At 43.5% G+C, this 15838-nt stretch overlaps 1 protein-coding gene across 1 annotated transcript in view; it reads left to right on the forward strand.

The window, feature by feature from the left end:
* The window catches only part of SLC15A5 (solute carrier family 15 member 5), a gene marked incomplete at both ends in the record, with an annotated part of 65840 nt that extends 50363 nt beyond the window's left edge, over positions 1-15477 (forward strand). The window contains 2 exons of the mRNA XM_084618028.1: positions 10968-11076; positions 15330-15477. Of these exons, the coding sequence (XP_084474154.1) occupies positions 10968-11076; positions 15330-15477 (257 nt within the window). The remainder of the gene's footprint in view (positions 1-10967; positions 11077-15329) is intronic.
* Between the last annotated feature and the right edge of the window lie 361 nt (positions 15478-15838).

The raw sequence follows: 15838 nt of genomic DNA on the forward strand, positions 1-15838 counted from the left end.
GCAAAATCTCAACCCACATCTTTATCTGCATTACTGCCTTCCTGTGAGTGAACACAGAACTGAAGACAGCTACTGAAAGCAACTTTCCACTGAGGGGGATTATTTCTGAGGTGGTTCAGTGGTTGTCTGAACTCATAAGGTTTGGGGTTTGGCCTGGGTAAGCCCCTCAAAAGACTGATTCTTATTCACACCTTGTGAGTCTGCAAACCTATAATGAGAATCAAGTGGAATATTGTTCTTAAATGGTGTCCTACTGTTCTTCCAGTGAGAACACTTATATTACTCTTTTTCATTCTCATGTGATTGATATATTTTTAGGGCCTCAGAAGTTCCATTCTAAAAATGGGTGGAGATTCCTCTGAGGTTCTTTTGCCTCGACCCTCACCAGAACCAGTTCACCTATTCCTAGCAACCATTCCTGGAATGATACTGTGATTTGGGAATATGACTGTACAATTTATGAATTCTGTGTGAGATTATGAACCTTATGTGTCTGTGTCAGGCTGCAAACACCATTTTGAATGTGCAGCTTTTTGCCTTCTGCATGGTCTCTTTACCTCTGTTGGATTGAAATTCCAAAGGATGGTGGCAAAAGAATAACAGAAGAGGGTAGCTGACTCTTAAGTACCCTATCGTTGGAGCTCATTTCACTGTAGACAAGACTAGTCCCGGTCAAGAAAAACTAGTTAAGCAGTGAGAAGGTTGCAATGAAGTCACTTGGCAAGGGTCTGTGCTCATGTGGGGAGGCTGGCAAGGGTATCACCTGACACAGTGGGACTGGAGATTTTAAAAGGACAGAAGCTGTACTGCTCAGGGGTCCTTTTTCTCCTGTCCATGAAGAAGAAGCAACCTAGCATGTAACACCTCATGAGGTAGGGACACAATGCCTGCTGGAACCCAGTTAATTCCCCACAGACTCACAAGGGGATGGTGAGCTTGAGAGTAAGGGACATTGAGGTTTAATATGTTTGTGTTATTTGTTCTGTACTCTCCTGTGCTGTACATGATTAAGTGCAAAAGAGCATAAAGGTGTTAGACTATGTGAAGTGTGTGTGTTGACTGTTTGACAACTACTGCATGACAAGTAATAAAGCAGAAGCTTCACACCTTTAGGGTGAACTTTTGGTAAAGGACTGTGTTTAAGTACTGGGGAGTCTCAAGGGTCAGCAGTGTGCCCAGGTGGATGGACAGGAGTTCCAACTCTCAGAAGGGGGTGCCAGCTAGAAGGTCTGAGAGTTTGCCTAGGGGACCCTGAATTTGGAGTAGTGGGTGAACTCTGTTCAGGCTGCAGGGGCTTAACATTCCTCAGGGGATCCAGAGACTTGGACTGCCCCTCACAATAGTCCTCATGGGTGGCCACTCACTAGCATCTCTGACAGACACACAACCTTTAAATATAATGTAAATATTTCTGTATCTCTATTGTATAACCTCTTAAATGGGAGACTTTATGAATATTGTAATACTTGGTACTTACTTCTGTCAACTTTTGATTCTGAACCATGAATTAAGCTAGGCTTGTTTGTAAAAATTCAGACCTTTTGAGCTGAGTTTAAATTATAATGAAACCAGCAGAGGTTTTCTTGCCTCATTTCCAAAGGAATGCAAGAATTCACTGCTGCTCCATCTATGTTTTGATGCCCTTTCTGGAAATAGTGTCAGACATGATGCCCTTTTCCAAATTATTCCATTATTTTTGCATGATTAAAGTGTCTGTATTAGGCTGTTACTCTCATGTCATTCTTGATTACCTTTCTTGGTGCTTGTGTTGTATTGCTACAAGTGGTATGAGTAAAGTAGTTCTTGTTGCTTTAAAAACCTTATTGTTGACTGTTGACCTCTGACCTGATCATGGAGGGTCTATAGTTTTGGGGTAAAATATCATATATCTGGTAAGCATGCTTACAGAAATAATAATGGAAGTTATTGAAACTGTAATAGGAAGTAGGTGAATATAAATAATTGTGTTAGTGTGCTTTTATTATCGTTAGTGGCCCGTTTTATTGGTATGAGGCTGAGCATGAGAGTCTAGGTTCTAATCAGGCAAAGGCAGGGGTTTTTTGTTAAAATTATATAGGCCTGAGGACATACCCAGGTAACCACTTATGCCTTCTCTTGCTGTGCAGGTAAACAGGTGACTGCAAGTTACGCAAATTAGAGGGGACTTGGGGGCCTTCTGCAATATGTTAACTAGGCAGTTTGACCCCAGTGATTTACAGGAACTAAGAAATGATTGACACAATATATTAATATTAAAGAGTAGAAGATTAATTAATGAAGTCCGCAATGCCACATATGGATAATGGATAGGTATTAATCTTGTTATGGTCATGGAATATGATCAAATATGGTTGTGGATTCAAATAGTTACATAAAGAAGGGGTATAAAAGATCCAGTCTAGTTCCCTAATTTCAGGGTTTGTTGGGTCCCTGAGACTTTGTAAACTGAATCAGGACCAACTCTTCACTCACTTTTCCTTCCATCTTTGTTTTTAATAGTCTTGTGATGAGGTATAGTAGACTCGGGGGACGCCTGTTGGAGTTCTCATGGTCTGACCACACCCCACCCCAGGAAAAAGCAGTAGGGATAAGTCCTCCAAGCTGCCAAGGAGCTGCTGGTCAAAGTTGATTCAGTTGCTGGCAGGAACTAGGGGAGCAAGGAAGGCGCTCCTGGCTGGCTGAAGAGACACAAGCAGAACTTCAGCCTTGGAGTGAAGGTGCTGGGGCTTCAGGCAAGTGGAAGGTACTATGCCAGTGGAAGGCACAATGAGCAGTGCAGAGATGAAAGAGAACAGGCACACACATAGCTGATAGAGGGCATTCACGGGAGGTGAGTGGACCCCGTCACTGGTCTCCATGATGTAAGATTGAAGGTATGAACAATGCAGGGAACCACTTTACTGTACTTATTCTCCTCAAAGGCAACACTTCTGAGAATGACACTAAGGGCCAGTACCAATTAGCCAATACTGACATCAGCTACACCCCAATCCCTCAGAAAGCTAAGTTCCATGATAAAGAGTGCTAAAAATAATCAAAAAGAACAGGAGGACTTGTGGCACCTTAGAGACTAACAAATTTATTTGAGCATAAGCTTTCGTGAGCTACAGCCCACTTCATCAGATGCACTTCATCCGATGAAGTGAGCTGTAGCTCACGAAAGCTTATACTCAAATAACTTTGTTAGTCTCTAAGGTGCCACAAGTCCTCCTATTCTATTCTTTTTGCTGATACAGACTAACACGGCTGCTACTCTGAAAAAAATAATCAATATCTGAACAACTCATGGTGCAGGAGGAAGGCAAACCAACTTCAATCGGTTGCTTTTAAGCCAGCTGAACCTGGATTAGGTTCTGAAGTCCAGGCCTCCTTCTGTGACAGTGAAGCAGGATGACACATGAATTGTGCTGTTGTGGAGCTAAATGCAACAAGGTGTGTTGTGCATTGTCCCATGATTCAGGTTTACTGGAACAAGAGCTTAAACTATTTTGCATTCTCCCACCCCTAGTTCAGTGGTACCCATGCTCTTGGGGAAGCTGTTCAGAACATACTGAATTAGTCAGTGAAAGGATAAAATTTGTGAATTACACCGCTGAGCATGAAAGGTGTTGATTAAACAACTTAAACCTTTTTTGGATCATGCTCCATATCGCTAGCTTAGGGTATTTTTTATTGGCACAGTTGATCAGCTATCAGTCACACAGAGTCTAGGCTGCATTAATCACATTTTAACTCCTCTAAGGAGGATGGTGTGAATATGATAAAATAAGACTTCTTGAAATCTGATGAGTGCAAACAGATGACGGGTGACAGTGATATTTTCAGTACAAGCTGGGAAACTGATCTCTTTCGCATCTTTTACCTCTCCTGACGTTTTAATGGAAGAGATGCAAAACTAAACCTGTCCTCCTTTGCTAATCATTTCAGAAAAAATGTATCTAAAAGTAGTAATGCAAGTATGTAAAGGGGGGGGGTCAAAGGGGAGGAAATTAGTCCAGATTGCCTCTTTCTGTTAAGATCTCTGGTACCAATATTCTTAATTTACCTGTGTGATTATCACCAAAATATGATACTGCCAAAAGATGTTTTACCGTCCAGATGGCAGTGTCCACTGATACCTGTTTAACCGATAAGGATGAGAGACAGCATGGACTTAGACTTGGGAGTGATAAGCATTAACTATATCCCATCACTTGATTGATTGATTGAGGGATATATGAGGCTCTTGAAAGATTTGAATTTAAGTGGGGTTTGTTTTTTTTTACTCCAAGTCTCAGTAGTGGGTTAAAGGTAAGTATCTGGGATTTATTCAGGATAGACTGGTCGGTGGGATGTATTCACTGTGTTCTATCTGTACCCTTTAACTATGAGTTTATGGCATTATCTATATGACAGTAAACAAACTACACTACTCATCCAGCCTGGGGCTCTGCTGTGCCTTCAAGATACAGCCCTGCAAGGGAGGTGGTGTAGCTAGAGCTCCAGGCACAGCCCTGAAGATGCAGCATCCATTTTTCTCTGTATCCAGGTGGACCTGCTAACTTGTTTGGACAAATGGTGATTTTACAGCCTTGCCTTTCCCTTCCAGCTTTGGAGAGGCTAGTGCCTGCAACAGCACTAGCCTCATGCATATGCTTTGCGCTCCATCCAAACCTGGCATAGTGTGGTCCTTGCATTCCCCATATTAGGCCAGGCTTTGCATGGAGCAAAACCCAACCCACTACCTCTTTCTTTGTATACATGTGCAAGCCAGACACCATCTGTCTTAGGCTAGGTCTACATTGCAGCTGGGAGCAAGCCTCCCAGCCTAGGTAGACAGAGATTTGCTAACACGGCTCAAGAAAGAGTGATAAAAATAGACATGTGGACATAGTGGCTCAGGCTCTGGCTCTGAAACCCGCCCAAGCTCCAGCCTGAGCCAGAATGCCCATATCGCCATTTTTAGCATGCTAGCTTGAGCCCCACTAAGGCTGTGAGGCATTTTATATTGCCACCCATCACTGTAGTATATGAGAATCTTCTGTGTAAAATTGATTGCAATGGCTCTAATTAGGTTAAGTAGCTCTTCCAATCACTCATGGAACACACACAATTCATTGACACCCAAAAGGAAAAGGATCTCAATCTATCCGTGCTTAGAAGTAGCTGATAACATTTAACAGCATGAATCAACAATGAGAATTTTCATGTTGGAATAAACTTGGAAATAGGGGAACTGTTGTGCAAGTCTAATTCCCAGTGAGCCAGTATCCACATGACAAACCATCCCCACAACTGGGACTTTTGTTGGCAATCTCAGTAGAAAAGCCAAGGACTTGACCCGGGGTGTAGAGATACTGCCAATTAAAAGCATAGACACTACAAGTCAGTGTCTGAGACACCAGCTCCTGGATTTCTGTGATTACAATAGAGTCTCAGCTTCCATTTAAGACAATGAACAATCAAAACAGACCAAGTAAAGTTCTGTGTCTCATTGTGTAGAAGAAAAACTTGAAAACATGAACAGACTTTAATCCATGCAGGGAGGCTTTGAGTCTTCAGACATCCCGAAGCAATAGCTCCTAGCAGAGATGAGCTCCCCCATGTGTCTCACCTAGCAGAGATGAGCTCCCCCATGTGTCTCAATGGAATTTTAACTTCAAGCCCTACAGCTTTGTGGAGGCCACCCCAGTAGATGACGCTGTGTGAGTGCAGGATAGAGCTGGGCAGATTTCACACCCCAACCCCCGCCAAGGAAAATTTCAACTTTTTGTTTAAAAGAAAATCATAGAATATCAGGGTTGGAAGGGACCTCAGGAGGTCATCTAGTCCAACCCCCTGCTCAAAGCAGGACCAATCCCCAACTAAATCATCCCAGCCAAGGCTTTGTCAAGCCTGACCTTAAAAACTTCTAAGGAAGGAGATTCTACCACCTCCCTAGGAAACGCGTTCCAGTGTTTCACTACCCTCCTGGTGAAAAAGTTTTTCCTAATATCCAACCTAAACCTCCCCCACTGCAACTTGAGACCACTACTCCTTGTCCTGTCCTCTTCTACCCCTGAGAATAGTCTAGAACCATCCTTTCTGGAACCACCTCTCAGATAGTTGAAAGCAGCTATCAAATCCCCCCTCCTTCTCTTCTGCAGACTAAACAATCCCAGTTCCGTCAGCCTCTCCTCATAAGTCATGTGTTCCAGACCCCTAATCATTTTTGTTGCCCTTCGCTGGACTCTCTCCAATTTATCCACATCCTTCTCGTAGTTTGGGGCCCAAAACTGGACACAGTACTCCAGATGAGGCCTCACCAATGCCGAATAGAGGGGGACGATCGCGTCCCTCGATCTGCTCACTATGCCCCTACTCATACAACCCAAAATGCCATTGGCCTTCTTGGCAACAAGGGCACACTGCTGACTCCTATCCAGCTTCTTGTCTGTCACCCCTAGGTCCTTTTCCGCAGAACTGCTGCCTAGCCATTCGGTCCCTAGTCTGTAGCGGTGCATTGCTTTCTTCTGTCCTAAGTGCAGGACCCTGCACTTATCCTTATTGAACCTCATCAGATTTCTTTTGGCCCAATCCTCCAATTTGTCTAGGTCCCTCTATATCCTATCCCTGCCCTCCAGTGTATCTACCACTCCTCCTAGTTTAGTATCATCCGCAAATTTGCTGAGAGTGCAATCCACACCATCCTCCAGATCATTTATGAAGATATTGAACAAAACTGGCCCCAGAACCTACCCCTGGGCACTCCACTTGACACTGGCTGCCAACTAGACATGGAGCCATTGATCACTACCCATGCCAACTTTCTAACCACCTTATAGTGCATTCATCCAGTCCATACGTCTTTAACTTGCTGACAAGAATACTGTGGGAGACCGTGTCAAAAGCTTTGCTAAAGTCAAGAAACAATACATCCACTGCTTTCCCTTCATCCACAGAACCGGTAATCTCATCATAGAAGGCGATTAGATTAGTCAGGCATGACCTTCCCTTGGTGAATCTATGCTGACTGTTCCTGATCACTTTCCTCTCATGTAAGTGCTTCAGGATTGATTCTTTGAGGACCTGCTCCATGATTTTTCTGGGGACTGAGGTGAGGCTGACTGGCCTGTAGTTCCCAGGATCCTCCTTCTTCCCTTTTTTAAAGATTGGCACTACATTAGCCTTTTTCCAGTCATCTGGGACTTCCCCAGTTCGCCACGAGTTTTCAAAGATAATGGCCAATGGCTCTGCAATCACAGCCGCCAATTCCTTTAGCACTCTCGGATGCAACTCGTCCGGCCCCAGAAAGTCTCAACTTTCTGTGGAACTTTTTTTTTAAACACAAGGCCAATGTTCAGTTGAAAACCAGTTTTGACTGAAAATTTTGGACCATTCCTTGTGCAGCAGGCCTGGGCCTCCCATACAAATACATGCTGGGTACTAGGTATGTGTTTAGAAGACTCCCAGTACTGCTGCCACCCCTGCCTCTCTGGAGGAGGATCTTTGCTATTACTGGGGAGAGAATGGCCCCTGCTGCCAGAACTAGTGGGGGGGAGAGGGGTAAGGAAGCCCCAGTGCTGCCTCCCACTTTGAGTGCAGTGGGGGGCATGACACAGGGACAGGGCTGTGGGAAGTGGAGCCTTGTCACGGTGTGCCTATTGTCTTACCTCTGCCCTGAAGACAGAACAACTTTCTCACCCCAAAACTATCCCTTCTGATTCAGAGGAGGGAGAGCTTGCATTGTTGCTTTCCTTGTCAATTTTCTATTACACTATTGTCTAAAGACCCCACTTCAGATCTGGGCCCCACTGGGTTAGGCGCTGTTCAAACACAAGGCAGAGAAAGAGCATGAGTGAAAATAAACCCAGAGAGAAGTGATTTGTTGAAGGTCACACAGGAGGTCAGTGGCACAGCATGAAGTAGAATCCAGGTCTCCTGATTCCTAGTCCACTGTCCTATCGACTAGATCATGCTGCTTATCACTTTTCTTGTTCTGCAGATGAAAAGAGGGCTTCCATTTCCAACATTATTAATTTGGAGTCCTTCACCAGCATTGAAAACTCAGTCTCAGGGACTCTGTTTTGGGTCCGTTTTCTTGGAAGCCACAAACTCTACAGAGCACAGGCGTGGAACTAAATTCATTTTTCTTATAATTCAGTGGTATTTTAATGACATATTTTCTATTTGGATTCCCTTGTAAACCCAGTTCCATTACGAAGCTCCTGCTGCTCACGTAGTTAGACCAACAGATGTAAATAATCCAACAGACAGTGTGAACTCTGCTTTGAAAAGCTGTAGTACAGAACCCCATGCTTGCTTTTCCTTTCATCAGATACACTCACTCTCCCTCCTTTTTCTATCGGCCACTGGGGGATGTAAAATGAAAAACTGCCTGATTGTGAATTATGACAGTAAAAGTTTATATGATACTAAAATGAAGTTATGGTACCTGGGAGCTCAGTCAACTGACAATGTTAAATGATACATTTTAAAACTAGTTCTGAGGTAATACCACAAAGGGAACCACATATGCAGAGGTGAGGTGGTGCTGTTCTCTGACAGGCGGAGAGGCATCACTGTGCAGAACAAAGTTTGGAGGAGGAGGAGGGAAAACTACTGTACTGATTACAGTTGATCCTTATTAATCCATGGAGATCTAAAGGGGACTGCTTAGTGGACCAAGAGATGTTTACAACTTTGAGGTACGGATGAAAGTGTATGAGGATAAAAGAGGAAAGCAGAGATCCTTTTTTCAGTCCGTTGACTGGTCACTCTCTCAAACTGAAGTAGTTTCCTTCTCCTCATTCTAATTAGGTTAAGTAGCTCTTGCAAACTGAGCTAAGAATGCCATCAGACAGCTTACGTCAATTAAGGCTATTAGTTTCCAATGGCACAACTGCAAAAGGAAAAGCTATGTTTTTCTTATTCCCCTTTTAGCAAAACCTTCTGGGGAAAAGGTGCTTTCTAATGCTAGAGGACTTCACACTGGAAACGGGGGAGTGAAGAAAGCTGTTGTTTTTCTTGGTGATAAGCAGGCTGAGTTCCCAGTTAGAATAAGGGCTTGATACTGCCTTGTAGAGTTTTGTTCTGATATTTTAGCTCCTCTGTCACTCTGTGGTTTCAGTTTGGTTTTGTGTGTTAACTATATTTCATCATCCTTCAAGATGATGAAATATATGATGATCTCTTGAGGTCCCTTCCAACCCTGATATTCTATGAACTCAACTTCTGGAAATCCAGGCTAACTAATGACTGGCTTCCTTCTGTGAAACCCAATCTCTACAGTTACCAAGAGCAAATCTGCTCCTGCAATTGTGATGTGCACAGCATATCTGACCGGCAGGGGGGAATTTTTAAAGTATTACAGTTACTGTCCAAAACACCTCAAGAATTTGGGGTATGTGCATATGTGCCATTGACCCCTACTTGCTGGAATTTGAAGTGCTGAAATGTGTCATAGGCTCTATACTACCAAAAGGCCAAGTGGTAAGGGTCTGTGCTTTTAGCGCATTTACAAATAGCTATGATGTGCAGCATAAAGAGGACCAGAAAGTCCTAGCTGTTGCAGATCCATGGCCAGTATGTTAAGCAACAAAAAGGCAAAGCTTCCTGTTTTTTCAGTGACTGGTGGATGGTGCTGCTGGAAGGCCTGAAGCACTTTGACTTTACCTTCTCAGATATACATTAGCACATTTCCCATTCACAGCAAATTTTGAAAAATGTGGTTTTGTTCCAAATGGTGGGGGGTGCAGAGAGAAAGAGACTGGGACTTGCTGGACAAGAAGACTGGATCTGGGTGCTGTGTTGGGGGGACTGCAAATGTCTGGGTGAACAGACTGGGACTGGGAGCCAGTAGGTGGGAGGGAGACTGAGATTGCATGAGGAGCTACAGGGAGACTTGGACTGGCTGGGCAAGGAGATGGGGACTAGGAACCCGTGTGGAGGGAAAAGAAGGGAGGAAGGAGCCGAGGCGCATCTGACAAGGAATTGGTGTTGGGGGGAGAACTGGGACTTGCTGGACAATGAGCCTGAGATAATGAGCAGCAGGTGGGGAGGAAACACACTGAGATTGAATGAAGAGTTCAGGGACAGAGACTGGGACTGGGAGCCAGTTACGACAGGAATGTGAGCAAGGGGGAGTGGCTTGGTGCCAGGGTGAGGGAAGAGACAGATTGGATGAGGAGCTGGAAGTGGGAGGTGTGGTTCTGAGACTGGCTGGACAAGGAGACTGGAGTGGAGTTAGGAGGAGACTGGGGTGAGACTAGGATTTGCTAGGCAAGGAAAGTGGGACTGGGATGAGACATCTGAGGAGTGGAAAGTGGAAGAAACTATTAATGTCTCAAGAGTAGGGTTTAATAGGGTGCCATAAATAAGGCCTGGGGGCACCTATTGCTCAATGAGGAAAAAACAAAATGTTGAATAATTTCTCACAAAGTGAACACCATTCATTCTGTGCACTCAGTGAGTGTCCTGTGGAAAAAATAGTATGTGAGCATGTAATTAAAGACTGCATCATAAGGCATATGCACAAGAGGTTTAATTAAGGTTGTATGGGCAACCTTAATTCTGCATTTCCCAACTTTAGAATACTTGACTTTGCAACTTTAATAATGTTCTCTTAATGTATATTTGTGTGTGTGTAATACAAGCATATAGAAGATGATCAGAGAGGAAGGATAGGCCAATGTTTAGGGTGCTAACTAGAGACCCAGGTTCAATTCCTTGATCCACCATAGATTCCTTTGTGACTTTGGATATGTAATTTAGTTTCCCTATGCCTAAATTACCCATCCGTAAAAGGGTATAATAGATGTGTTAAAGATTGTGAAGTGCTCAGATACTGAGGTAATGGGACTATATAAATATCTATGATAGAATTCAAATCACTCATCACTGTAGGATCTGGGTGCTTTTACAAAAGCTTATATTTCAATAACTTATATGTGACCTACCTCTTAGCCAGCTGACTAAACTAACACTGCTTCAAATATTTGCTTCACTAGGCAATTGGTTCCCAAACTTCCTAAATGAGGGTAACTTGGAGAGATTCTACTTCTTCTTGGCTTCATTAATGGTGGTGAACACCTTGGGGTTCTGGACCATTTCACATAGGTAAGTACCAGAAAATGATAATCTGACACTTCACTAGTGTGTGTAGGATTTGTTATTAAAATTACAAATAAACCTTATAACAAAACAGTGCTGACTGTTCATGAGCACTAGTTCATTGGATTACCATGCAGAGGGTCAGAGTTCAGGACTGTCTCTCTCCCCCTTGGACAGAAGGGGCTTGAAAGTACTTTGACTGGGATAAGATTAAAAACAAAATATACATCCTTTGTCCCAGCTGTTAAAGTGACCTTAAAAATCTAAAATTCTGTGAAGAATGCAAACACTAAAGATGGAAGGGAACTGTTTCGGGGAATGTAAGTATAATAGGATGGAATAGAGCAAAGGAATGCATAGGGAATGTTTCCTGCTTCTCAGCTATATACTAATGTTAGCTAGACTCCCTGCTGGAGATGGTGAAATGACTCAAGGCACTCAAATGCATAAATTCTATATTGCCAGTAGGCCATAGATTGTATAATCTGGGAGTTCCCAAACTCTGGCCAATAGGACCACCAATAATGTCTGCAAAGCTGTCTGGGGACATAGTGCTGTCTCTACCTCCTTGTTTCCAGCTGCTGAACCACGTTAAAATCCAAAAATACACTAAATACATAACTAATATTTCCCCTGTAATCAAGTTGCCATAGGGATGCTATTCAGTCACCGACACAAGGACAAGCAGCCCACACCATTGCAAATGGGAAGGGAGGGGTCCAACAGATAAACTCTCTATCAAAATGTGATTCACACTATGAAAAACATGGAGAACCCTTGAGATAAGCTAATTGAACTTTGCTAATTCTAATTTCTATGATTCATAGAAGCATAGAATATCAGGGTTGGAAGGGACCTCAGGAGGTCATCTAGTCCAACCCCCTGCTCAGAGCAGGACCAATCCGCAACTAAATCATGATTCTTCTGCTGGAAGGCTGGTAGCTTGATGTGGGCACTAAATATTCTTGAAGTCAAGTATTGGGGGTAGCCGTGTCAGTATGTATCCCCAAAAACAACAAGGAGTCCGGTGGCACCTTTAAAGACTAACAGATTTATTTGGGCATAAGCTTTCATAGGTAAAAAACCACTTCTTCAGATGCATGAAGTGAAAATTACAGATGCAAGCATTATATAATGACACATAAAGAGAAGGGAGTTACGTCACAAGTGGAGAACCAGTGTATGTTGTCTGATTTGTGTCCATTTTTATTCTTTTATGAGGGACTGTCCGGTTTGGCCAATGTACATGGCAGAGGGGCATTGCTGGCACCTGATGCCATATATAACATTAGTAGATGTGCAGGTGAATGAGCCTTTGATGGTGTGGCTGATGTGGTTGGGTCCTCTGATGGTGCCGCTAGAGTAGACATGGGGACAGAGTAGGGAACGAGGTTTGCTACGGGGATTGGTTCCTCGGTTAGTGTTTCTGTGGTGTGGTGTGTAGTTACTGGTGAGTATTTGCTTCAGGTTGGGGGGCTGTCTGTAAGCAAGGATTGGCCTGCCTCCCAAGATCTGTGAGAGAGAGGGATCAATTTCCAGTATAGGTTGTAGATCATTGATAATGTGCTGGAGAGGTTTTAGCTGGGGGCTGTACACGATGGCCAGTGGTGTTCTGTTATTTTCCTTGTTGGGCCTGTCCTGTAGTAGGTGATTCCTGGGTACCCGTCTTTCTCTGTCAGTCTGTTTCCTCACTTCACCAGGTGGGTATTGTAGTTTTACGAAAGCTTGATAAAGATCTTGTAGGTGTTTGTCTCTGTCTGAGGGATTGGAGCAAATTCAGTTGTATCTTAGGGCTTGGCTGTAGACAATGGATCGTGTGATGTGTCCTGGATGGAAGCTGGAGGCATGTAAGTAAGTATAGCGGTCAGTAGGTTTCCGGTATAGGGTGGTGTTTATGTGACCATCACTTATTAGCACTGTAGTGTCCAGGAAGTGGATCTCTTGTGTGGACTGGTCCAGGCTGAGGTTGATGGTGGGGTGGAAATTGTTGAAATCCAGGTGGAATTCTTCAAGGGCCTCCTTTCCATGGGTCCATATGATGAAGATGTCCTCAATGTAGCGCAAGTAGAGGAGAGGTGCTAGGGGAGGAGAGCTGAGGAAACGTTGTTCTAAGTCAGCCATAAAAATGTTGGCATACCGTGGGGCCATGCGGGTACCCATAGCAGTGCCACTGACTTGAAGGTGTAAGTTGTCCCCAAATCTGAAATGGTTGTGGGTGAGGACAAAGTCACAAAGCTCAGCCACCAGGTGTGCCATGGCCTCGTCAGGGGTACTGTTCTTGACCACTTGTAGTCCATCCTCATGTGGAATACTGGTGTAAAGAGCTTCTACATCCATAGTGGCTAGGATGGTGTTTTCAGGAAGATCACCAATGCATTGTAGTTTCCTCAGGAAGTCGGTGGTGTCTCGAAGATAGCTGGGAGTGCTGGTAGCATAGGGTCTGAGGAGAGAGTCCAAATAGCCAGATAATCCTGCTGTAAGAGTGCCGATGCCTGAGATGATGGGGCATCCAGGGTTTCCAGGTTTATGGATCTTGGGTAGCAGATAGAATACCCCTGTTTGGGGCTCTGGGGGTGTGTCCATGTAGATTTGTTCCTGTGCTGTAGCAGGAAGTTTCTTGAGTAGCTTGTGTTGTTTCTTTTGGCACTCCTCAGTGGGATCAGAGGATATTGGCCTGTAGAATGTGGTGTTGGAGAGTTGCCTGGCAGCCTCCTGTTCATAATCTGACCTGTTCATTATGACTACAGCATCTCCTTTGTCAGCCCCTTTGATTATAATGTCAGAGTTGTTTCTGAAGCTGTGGATGGCGTTGCATTCTGTACGGCTGAGGTTATGGGGCAACTGATGCTGTTTGTTCACAATTTCAGCCTGTGCACATCTGCGGAAGCACTCTATGTAGAAGTCCAGTCTGTCATTTCGACCATCAGGAGAAGTCCACACACAATTATTCTTCTTGTAGTGTTGGTAGGAGGGTTCCTGTGGATCAGTGCAGTGTTCAGTGGTATGTTGAAAATATTCCTTGAGTGGGAGATGATGAGAGTAGACTTCCAGATCACCACAGAACTGTATCATGTTCATGGGGGTGGTGGGGCAGAAAGAGTGTCCGCAAAATAGGACAGATTCTTCCACTGAGCTAAGTATGTGGTTGGATAGATTAACAATATTGTTAGGTGAGTTGAGGGTACCCCTGCTGCAGCCCCCTATGGCGTGTAGGAGTTTAGACAGTTTACTGTCCTTTTCAAAAGTAGCTATACTTGAACAAAAAAACTTCAGAAACAGACTTCAAAGAGAAACAGCAGAACTAAAATTCATTTGCAAATTTAACATCATTAATTTGCTCTTGAATAGGGACTGGTAGTGGCTGGCTCATTACAAAAGCAGCTTTGCCTCTCCTGGAATTGACACCTCTGCATCTATTATTGGGAGTGTACTACGTCCACCTTGATCGAACTGGCCCTATCAACACTGGTTCTCCTCTTGTGAGGTAACTCCCATCTCTTCGTGTGTCATTATATATAGTACCTGCATCTGTAATTTTCACTCCATGCATCTGAAGAAGTGGTTTTTTCCCCACGAAAGCTTATGCCCAAATAAATCTGTTAGTCTTATAAGGTGCCACTGGACTCCTTGTTGTTCTTGAAGTGAATACCTCTGAGGGAAATGTGCTTCTAGTAACAGGGCCTGATTAAAAATCTGACTTGTTTTATTACAGATTTCCCTAACTTGGCAACACCAAGGACCACGCAGGCATCTTGCCAACCACATAAATGCCATGCCTAATCCAAATCTGAATTTATACCAGGAGGCAGCAATGTCTAGTTGCTAATCTAGAGGGTTAGCTCTGGACTATATTTTTGACTCCGATTCTTTCAATGGATAGATCAATTTCTTCTCTGTGTATCTCAGTTTCCCCCATATAAAGTGGAATATCATTATCCACAAGTTCAGTAAAGTGCTTTGAGGCCCATTGCTGAAAAATACAAGTATGAATTATTCATAAAGTACTGTATTTCCCTAATTTTTAATTTATTTCATGCCTGTTCCTTTAAATTATCACGACTATAGACTACTACCTAATTTTTCTACAGCACTTTCATCAGTAGATCTCAAAATGCTATTATCCACATTTTACAGATGGGGAGAACTGAGGCACGGGGAGGGAAGTGACTAGCCCAAGGTCACACAGCAAAACCCCAGAAGAGCAAATCCTTAAAAGGAGGGTCATATTGCTTTGTTTGTTTGTTTGTTTTCATTTGCAGATACAGCAATCTGAATCAAGAATATGACCAAGGGTTCAGAGGAAGCATCCTTGACAAGAAACTTCTGCAGCATGAAAAGTCTCCCAAGTTTTATGACAGTGTCCTAGAATATTCTTCCACTTTCTCTCCTATGGAGACAGCCCTATAAAATTTTACCCTTAATTGACAGACCTGGCATCAGAGAACAGTCTACAGGCTTTGTTGCAGTCAGTCATCTGGCATATTTTAATGAAATTCATATGTATTTATGAATGGCCTTAGCAATAATACCAATGAGTTGTTATATTTTTTTTACCAAGTACCACAAACAATTGCAAGCTTAGGGTCTGTCCCTGTAGCTGCTCAAGCAGCATAATTCCAGTTGCTGTCAATGAGAGCTCCACAAGCAAAATGGCTACAGAGCAGAGCCTTTTAAATGGTGAGGGGAAATGTATAAGGTGTTAACGTGTATTTAATTATGGCTTAAACTTAATAAAGTCGCTTAGAAATTTGTTTAGCAAATCATTGCA

Source organism: Lepidochelys olivacea, assembly GCF_965140295.1.
Source record: "Lepidochelys olivacea isolate rLepOli2 genome assembly, chromosome: 1".
Lineage (NCBI taxonomy): Eukaryota > Metazoa > Chordata > Testudines > Cheloniidae > Lepidochelys > Lepidochelys olivacea.